Source organism: Monopterus albus, unplaced genomic scaffold (genome assembly GCF_001952655.1).
Source record: "Monopterus albus unplaced genomic scaffold, M_albus_1.0 scaffold65.1, whole genome shotgun sequence".
Lineage (NCBI taxonomy): Eukaryota > Metazoa > Chordata > Actinopteri > Synbranchiformes > Synbranchidae > Monopterus > Monopterus albus.
The window spans coordinates 3007627-3017555 of NW_018127945.1; the positions used below are offsets into that span (position 1 = coordinate 3007627).

Genomic DNA, 9929 nt, shown 5'->3' on the forward strand with positions numbered 1-9929 from the left:
GCCTATGATCTTAAGTGCCCTTTTTCTTAAGACGTTTCCACTTGTGGAGGTCCCTCCTGCTAATGCAGCTGTGTTGTGTGTCATGTACCTCCACATCCTGACTGAAGTCCAGCGCATCCTCTCCTGCTCCAAGTAATGTGTGCAGAACTCTCTGCTTCACCTGCTCCCACTGAACCAGCATGGACTCACGATGGTACTCCTCAGCCAACAGGAACGTCTGAAACATGTAAAGGTGGGAAACAGGTACTGAGTCATGCACAATGCGTTACAGTAGTCAAGTTAGGACATTCTTACATTTTGTGTTTGCATATAGCACACTATTCACAACATAATGGTACTTTCAATCAACTGATTATGGAGATAATTTTGAAGCAGAAGGTTTGACTCAATGTGTGTGTGTGTGTGTGTGAGAGACATATTAGATTATAGCAACTAATTTGGACAAGAAGAAATCACTTCAGTTACTAGACAACCTAGGGATCACACATAGAAACATACATCAACATTATGTAAATTGGGCCTACCTATGACACACACACATATTTAGCAGCACACCCCAGTCAAGACTGTACTACTCCACCAGGACACTGCAGTCTATTTTAACTCTCCACAGAGACTGAAAGTGAGATAATGGGAACGTGATATAATTGAATCCCCAGCTCAGGGAGATACAAATCTAGACTAAAGCCACCATTCAACTTGGTCACTGCTTGAATATATGTTACAATTTCTGAGTTGCAAAGCTGCAGTATATATATTTAAAAAATGATGCAATCAGCAATTTACCAAAGGTTTTGTCCATTACATCCATGTCCAGAGACCCATTATGATTATTTTTTCTCCTGTAAATTGTCCTTGTCAGTGCATATAGTATGTATTGCAGTCACATTTCTTTAACAAATGAGATTAAAGAATTATTCTAACATGTTTGAATGTTACGGTCTATGAAAAATAAATAAAAGTATATCAACTTATCAGATTTCTCTCAGGTATTGACACTGGTATCAACTTAAAAATCCACAAGTGCAAGTCTTTAAATTTGATTGAGATAATATATTAAGTGGCTTCTGAGAAACCTGGCAACTTGGACTAAATATATCATTTAGCAGCCCACAGCCTGCAATGTGAAAGCTACTGCAGTTAGTTAGAAATCTGCACAAACATTTAACATCCCGTCTCTTCATAATCTTCAGTGCATTTGGGTTTTTCACCCTTGCTCACAAATGCTTTTCCCTCTCTCAGGGAGTGCAGAGAGATAATGGGAACACCAGCTAATTAAATGCAGAGCCTATTAACTTTGCACGAGGGAGGCCATTTCAAAATGATTCCCCAAAGGTTTTTACCAGAAGGACTTTTAGATCACAGCAAGTAGAAATTATAAAACAGGCAATTTTAAAGTACTCCTCTATGCACACTATAGTGCTAATCTGAATGTGGGGGAAAAAAAGAGAAAACGCTAGTCTAATTCCTGTATCTTGTTCTTTAAAATTTATAACAGTACACCTGTAAGGAATGAAAAAGAATAGGCATGATACTGAGATGTGATCCGTCTGAAACTGGAGATGCTTTGAACTCATACACTGCAGGATTTAGATTCCACAACTCTTTTTCATTATGAGAAGCCATCAGACACTGGGCAGATACCGACCCTGCGGCGAGACTCCTCTATGGCTGACAGAAGGGCGTTGTCCCTCTCATTCTTCAAGAAGCCCTGTGGATGAGGCAGAGACAAAGGGACACACAAGGAGACAAGGAGGGAACAGTATGCAGTGACAAACACAGACAGAGAAAAGATAAGAGAAAGAAAATATTAGTTGGACTAGTGAGGACAAAATGAAGCAGTGATAAACTGTTTGCAGCGAGTTCTAGAAGGACAGATTTAGCAGGTACACCATCATTTGCTTTACAGGACAAAAAAGCAGCTTCTCAATTCTCTGTCCTATTTTCTCAGCCTTTCTCAGACACGTGCAGTCCCACGCACTGTCGAGATCAGTCAAACATACGGTCGCCACTTTATACAGATGTATAGTGAGGCCAGAGTGTCCATGCTTCTCACACACCATTTCTGCAGTGAGACAGCAGTCATCATTGCCACCATTTTGTTGTCGACTCAAGATGGCTGCCGCTGCACTCATATGTCCCTCTGTTCTGGTCTTTTCTATGAAGATGATCATTATCCATATCTTAGTCAGATAAAAATAAACTGCTACTTATCTTAAACACAAGATCTCAGCTATCAATTAAGAAAGTGCTACCTATGTAACACCTGGAGTATGTCGGAGAGAACACATCTCTGTTCTCTACTAGCAAATGCGAGTGGGTCACTGGCTCTGTTACACTACACTTTCCTAGGCAAAACATTATGATGTATTTTATTGCATTAAAATATACTGCATATTAGCTGCATATGAGTTCAAGCCACATTGTCTCTCTTCTAATATTCAAAAATATAATACCCAAAATATTATCAAACCAATGATACAGAAATCCTTTTGATTAGGCTATATCTTCATTAATAAGAACTTTACAGGAAAATCAAAAAATGCACAAAGGTCTGTCTCATGTGCAGTTTCTGTCTGACTGGAAGAAAAACTGCATTAAATGTCAATATGAATGAGTAGGGGTGGCTACAGAAACTACAGAAGCAGAAAAATTATTTCTTTCAAAGAAGACAATTAATGGGTAAAACAAAGGTGAAAACTAGTTTTTCTTTATTTATTGCAAGTCTTCTTAGTCCCCAAGAAGACTTGCTTTTGCTTGGTTTACGACATTCAAACTTTAAAGTGCCCGTGGCATTCTCATTTCCGGCCATTTAATGTTTAATCTTGGGTACCTCTTTAGCTTTACACCATCATAACTCCAAACCATCTGTAGTTATTTCAGAATGATAAAACCAGAGAGCCTCTTTCTAAAAATGAGGATAGTACATGAATGTATCCATACACTGCATTCTTGAACATGTATATATGTATACCCATGGACAGACCAGGAGAAAACAGGTCCCTGGGCACAGACATGTAGCCCCCACCTCACCTACAATGAAGCCCCAAACTGAAAGAGAGGAAAAATGACTACAAACAGCATGTCACTTGCCATTTTTTCTGTATTTGCAGACTTGCCATCACTTGCCATTTTTTCTGTATTTGCAGTCATTCATGGGTCTCTCTGCAACGTAATCTCTGTCTCTGTCCCGTTTTGTGTGTAATAATTTTGTGACACTTTGTGGTTATTCTGCAAATACTTTTAGTTGAGGCTCTTTGTAATTGTGGTAATTTTTGCTTTTTTGTAGTATATTTGTGCCTCTTTGGAGTTGTTTTGATTCTTTGTGGTCATTTTGCATCTCTTTAAATCACTCTGCATCTATTTGTTGGCGTTTTGTGTGTCTGTGGTTGTTTTGTGTCTTTTTCAAGCCATTTGAACAGCTTGCCATCAAAAAATATTAACAGTGACTTCAAACAGAGGCACAGGCTAGGGGCTACCCCAAACCATCAGGCCCCTGTGTCTGTGCCCAGTAGGCACATTCAGTAAATCGTCCATGTGTACACCTTCTGCTCCTGACATAAAAGCCTCTTAAGTTGGTGGAATGTTCCTCCCACTGTCTTATAATAGCATATTAATTTAATGATGACATTTCTGGCACCATCTGCCTTTCCGTTTAAAGCATACAGGATCGTTTTAGCACCTGTGAGAACAATTTGAGATTACTCTGCTCTAGTGATGTGCATGTTCTTGGCTTCCATCCTTTCTCATCACCTCTCTCGTGTCTCTATTCCCCCACCTGCTCATTGCTCTACCTACTTGTCTCCTATCCACCCCTTCCTTCCGCTCCAAACTCAGCCTTCACCGCTATCACTACATTCCTCACCTCCACCTTCACTCTCATCCCTGTGTTCTGACAAAGGAGAGTAAATTGGAAGAGCAAATCATTTCTAGTGCCAATACCAAAGTACAATAGTGTGACTGATAGCTATTGAAGTGCTAAAAAAGTGCAAAGACAATGTGTGATCTGGCTGGGCCAGTTAACCTGGCCTTCGTGTGTTATCAATTAAGGGATGTTCTTAAACTGGATCATAAACTGAAAGTGATGAAATAATCAAAAGCTTATCTAAAAACCCAGGCACCTTCCATGAGGAAAACATCTCAACATTGTCTGGTCTAAGGGAAGTGATGGGTTTAGTCAAACCCACCTTGCTGCTGGACTAATGACCCGGGCTGAACAGAATGTTAATCATAATGTGCAGCATATAAAGTAGGTTTGCAGTGTTGTATTTTACTTTGCTCAAGTCTTCACATGAAGACAGACTAACTAGCTACACCTTGTCAAACTGTCTTTTTAATACCATTCTTATAAATGTGGAACTGTGGCTCATACAGACCCAACCAGGTATTTTTCTATCTCAAGACTGAGTTCAACCTTGTCTATACATCTACAAAGCCACAGAAGAAGAGAAGCTATCACCTGACAAGCACTAGTAGCTACGACGTGGCACACAAAACAAGAAGTCCAAACAAGTCTTGACATTCAACTCTGGAAAACAGGATGTCAGTGTATTCTGTTGCACGTTTGTAAGCTTACATGAAAAATAAACTGGTGGCTCTTTTTTATGCAATGCACTTGTGTGAATTTCCCACCAGATGCAACTGCAGTTTATATTATGTCATGCATTCTTCTCTTATTAAGGACCTTCAACGAAAGAAAAACATGCTAGGATGAATGGTTTTAGTCATAGTGGACAGAAGATTGTCAGATCTAAGTGGGTCAGTAACATGCCTTAAAACTTAAGAAATAAGCCATTCTGGTCACAAACTCACTCGTTAAAGTTTGCTCCCCCTCACCAGGAGGGTGAGGGAGAACTGTAGTAGGACTCAAGAGTGCCGACCCAGGTGCTAGTACAAAAGGTGGTTTAATAGGGAAGAACCAGGAGAGTAGGAGGATCAGCACGGACAGGTGAATAGTTAAACCAATCAGGAGCACTGGCGAACGAAAAGGAAATCCACAGCACAGGAACTGTCAGCATGGATACCAAAATAACATCTGGCTAACCTCATGGAAGAACAAAAAAAACATACAAAGAGATCCACAGCACAGGAACTGTCAGCGTGGATACCAAAATAACATCTGGCTAACCTCATGGAAGAAAAAAAAAACATACAAAGAGATCCACAGCACAGGAACTGTCAGCGTGGAAAACAAAATGATGTACGACACACACCACGAGCACAGGTCTGTTACGGGGTATGCAAGCTAATGCTCCGGCAATGACGGAGCATCTGCCAGAGGTTTAAATAAGGAGGAAGGTCATCATCGGGATGCACCCCAGCTGTGCGCACTGACAAACAAGTCCCGCAGGTCGAGAGAGCAGAGGAGAGAAAGGCGGAAGAGAGGCAGGTCGCGCTGAGCGGACCTGACACTCGCAAAGAAAACCAATTAGACTAGTGTCTTTACAAAGTTACATAAAAACCAAAGCAATGTCTGAGCCAATTTAAAAGGACAAAGAGTCAGTCAAGTATATGTTTTTACGCAGTGGGACAATACTACCAGTGTTGTTGTACAGAAACTTTTCAGACCCTTATTTTGTTGTTTAAGACATCTTAAAATTCAATTCATTTTTTTTGTCATCATTCCAGACACAATGCCCCACAATGATAAAGTGAAAAATGTTTGAGTGTTTTAAAAATTCATTAAAAATATTCCATTTACATAAATATTCAGACCCTTTACTTAGTACTTGGTTAAAGCTCCTTTGGCAGCAATGACAGCCTCACGTCTTAAGAATAAAGACACAAGCTTGGCAACATTTCTTTTGGCATTTTCTTCCATTCTTCCTGCCAGAATTGTTTAAGGTCACCCAGGTTAGATGGGGTTGTTGGTGCAATGTTATTTCCAGGTCTTTCCAGAGATGTTCTATTGGGTTCAGGTCCAGACTGGGCCACTCCAGGACTTGCACAGAGTTTATCTGAAGCTCCTCCTGTGTTTTCTTGGTCATATGTTTTGGGTTATTGTCTTTTGAAATGTAAACCTTCACCCCAGCCCGAGATCCTGAGCACTCTGAAGAAGGTTTTCATTCAGAATCGCTATATTTTTCCATCTTCACCTCTGTCCTGACTAGTCTCCCAGTTGAAGAAAAACACCCCCACAGCATAATGCTGCCACCACCGTGTTTGACTGTAGGGATGGTATTAGTGAGGTGATGCTCGGTGCCTGGTTTTCTCCACATACACTACTGGGAATTGTGGCCAAATAGTTCAGTCTTTGTTTCATCAAACTAGAGGATTTTGCTTCTCATGGGCTGAGAGTCCTTCTCTTCAATTTGAGAATGATGGAGGCTACCGTGCTCTTGGGCACTTTCAGAGCTGCAGAAATTTTCTTGTATCATTTCTCAGATCTGCGTCTTGACACAATCCTGTCTCACAGGTCTGTGGACAGTTCTCTTGATCTTTTTCACTCTGACACACACCATCAACTATGAGACCTTATATAGACGGGTGCGTGCCTTTCCTAATTATATCCAGTGCATTAAATTAGGCACAGGTGGACTCTAATCAAGCTGTAGAAGCATCTCAATGGCCACTGGGAGGAGCAGGATGTACCAGAGATCGATTAGAATTTCCCCATTGTAGGATCAATAAAGTCTGACCTTACCTTACCTAGAAGTGTCATAAAGGGTCTGAATGCTTATGTTAATGGAATATGTCAGTCTTTTATTTTTAAGAAATTCACAAAGCACTCCAAAAACTGTTTTCACTTTACCATTGTGTAGTATTGTGTGTAAACTGATGGGGCAAAGTTATATTGAATCAATTTTAAGTTGAGTCTGAAACATTAAATGTGGAAAACTTGAAAGGGTCTGAATACTGTCTGTCCGTACTGACTGTATATATATTACATTAGAAGACGAGACTGTTTTGTCATGATTCTACTTATTCCAGTTAAGTGGTGGAGAGAAAATGAGTGACATTTTTCTAGACGCAGCTCTTCCCACAAGGATCTAAAGTAACAGCAGTACTTTTGGGAAGACTTAGACAACTGGGCAGTTACCTCAGCATTTTTGCTTTAAATGGAGCAGGACAGGAGACAATCGTTTTTCATGGCTGTCATTCTGTTGCCAGCTGCACTTACATTACCAATGACTTTGCATATACAACATTTTTGGTGCCTAATGTAAACTGATGAATTAGCCAACAGCTGTGGCCAAAATTCCCATTTGTCTGAAAATAGAAATGCATCTCAAATTTTATTACCCATTACCTTATCACCTTTTGAATTTCAGATACTGGATCATGTTTCAATGGATAAGATGACCACTTTTACCAAATTCTGAAAAGGCTCCAAAGCTTTATTACAGACAGGCATGACATTTTTGTTGTTAATATCACAACTCCAGTGTAATTTTGATTACCACCAAATAGCTGAAATACTTTGCATACTCAGTCAGACACACTATCCAACATTCCACGTTATCTATACAGTGCAGATGCTTCAGTTCTTCCATGCATTCATCCCAGATGGTAAAAATAAAAAGAAAATACAGGAAAGCTTGAAATTAAAGAGCCACACTGAAACAATCAGGCAAAAAGAAAACATTTAAGCCGAAAACAAATGCATGCTTATCACTTTCAAGGATCCATTTAGTAGTGGGCAATAGGTGTATCTAAAGATGTAGTGAGCTTTATGTTGCTAGCCCCTCTGTATTGTGTATCGTCATAGATGTGCAAACCACCGCGAACACCCACCGCCTGTGGGGCCAGACAATCTAGAAGCTTCTACAGGAAGAGGAGCACAATAATTGGTGATGAACCAGGAAATATTCCATTGCTGATGAATGCAAACAGCAGATACTGAATTTAGTAATAAGGCAGAATCTAGGATCTGTCTGCCTTCAATCGAAAATACAACTCACAGAACTTTCCATCTTTGTCTAATTTCTACTACAATGTCCCAATGTTCTGAAATACATCTCTAAAAAGACACCTTTTTATAGGCAAAGAAACAACATTACCATTTTTTGACATAAGTACTTCTCTAAATGTAAGCATCTGACCACTGTGTGTATGTATGCACATCTTAACATGCACACATGTGCTTGTTGTCTGTGTTGGCACAGACTATTAGCCTTGGTCAAGACCGTTACACTGTCTGCACCCGAATGCAATCTAACATGTTCGGTGAAATCAAGGAGCCTGATATTCCAGTCTTTCAGTCTGGCTTCATGATTATTATAAATGGCAAGATATGTTGAAGAGATACAGGGCCTCGAGGAATGTGAGGGCTACATAAGGACACAGTCAAAGGGGAAATGAATGTAGGGAGCCTCGCTCTCTGTGCCAGTCATCATCAAAGTACAAATGGGAGGCTTTCTGTCCTCATTTGCCATGTCACAATGAGCTGTCCACTGCTCGATTGAGAGAGTACGTGAGAGAGAAAAACCCCACCCTTCACTTCCTATATATCAAAAATATACACATAAAGCACAACAAACTATAGACATACATGTGCGCATATGAGACAGTGAAGTTTACCAATAATCATTATATGCAATTTGTGTACTCATCATCACCAGGGTCGCCATACAGCCACACACAATGCAGCATAATCTGAGAAAAGATTGAGAAAGAAAACTGGTGACAAAAAAGTCTGAGACACAAAGCACATGCCTGTCTCTGAGCATATGTGTGTGTATCCATGTGTATGAGAAATACTCACTTATGCTGAGTGCCTGCCTGCCTGGCAGACAGACCAACAGATGAGAAGAGAGGATGAGACAAGAAAGAGTAAAAATACTTTTTTGTTTCCCTGTCTGTGCCCAGGTATCTGGGCTTTGACAGCCCAGGACACCTACATCACCCTTCATCCCCCTGTGTTGCTGTGCCAGGGTGGCAGCAGAGGATGCCATGCTGGGGTGTGTTCCCTGAGTCCCATCGAGCCAGCATGGCGGTCCATTTGCAGCCTTTCCCTGTTCAAAAGCAGGCCAGTGACTCTTATGCGTAAGCTGAAGAACTGAGTGGAAATGCCACATCAAGACCCACTGGAGGTGGTTTTATTGTTGGAAGGCCGTACCAACTGAGTGCTCAGACACAGGGGGGACCACAAGAACCAAGTATAGATCCATATAGAATATTAGTTGCTAACATCAGGTGACACCCCCGCCTGTCCACATATTGCATCCTCTCTCTCCCTCCTTCACTTCATCCCAGCCTCTCTGATGGCCCTCTGCCTCCTCCCCCTTCAGTCCCACTCATTTCCTTCCTTTTTTATCCATCTATGCATCCTTTATTCCCATCCCCTCCTCTCCCTCCCACGGCTCAATGCAATTATAGAAATGGATTTTTCCCCCCTCAGTTGATGGCTTCCGACATTCTGTCTCAAAATGAGGCTAATCATGCTCTTAAGGGTCATGTTTAGTTAATGAAGGGTTTGGGAGGCACATGCGGGTGAAGGGTGGGGGCCGGGAGCATTCCTATATGCAGGCTGATAATCACAGCACACATAAAACAGGCATGTTAATACACACAACGCTTAGTCTTGTGCACATGGCACATACTCATTAAGATACAGGCACGTGCCATAAAGCTGCATTCATATGTACAGGCTGGCACAAACAAGGATGAAAATGCATGCTCCCATGTGCATGCCAAATCTACACCACACACACACATTCATTCATAGGTACACGGACAAACACTGTTAATGCCTACAATCCACTGCAGCTAACACAGATACAAGCATGCAAACGCAGCACTAGGAACCTGTGCACGACACACACACACACACACACACGCGAAGCTATGTCAGCAGTGTTCGTCTATCTCAGCAGATGCTCTGGGCTTAGCCAACTGGCTCCGCTAAACGCATGCCATCACTGCTGTGTGCATGTACGGGGCTTGGGAAAGCAGAAAAGAACAGGATGGAGAAGAAAGGATGCAACTGG

General features: G+C 41.3%; 1 protein-coding gene across 1 annotated transcript in view; it reads right to left on the reverse strand.

Annotated features, from left to right (window-relative positions):
- nup93 (nucleoporin 93) overlaps positions 1-9929 on the reverse strand; it is a 42239-nt gene that overhangs the window by 23458 nt on the left and 8852 nt on the right. Inside the window, exons 4-5 of the mRNA XM_020604373.1 lie at positions 1649-1711; positions 89-217 (exon numbers count right to left, since the gene is read on the reverse strand). Coding sequence (XP_020460029.1) covers positions 89-217; positions 1649-1711 — 192 coding nt within the window. The remainder of the gene's footprint in view (positions 1-88; positions 218-1648; positions 1712-9929) is intronic.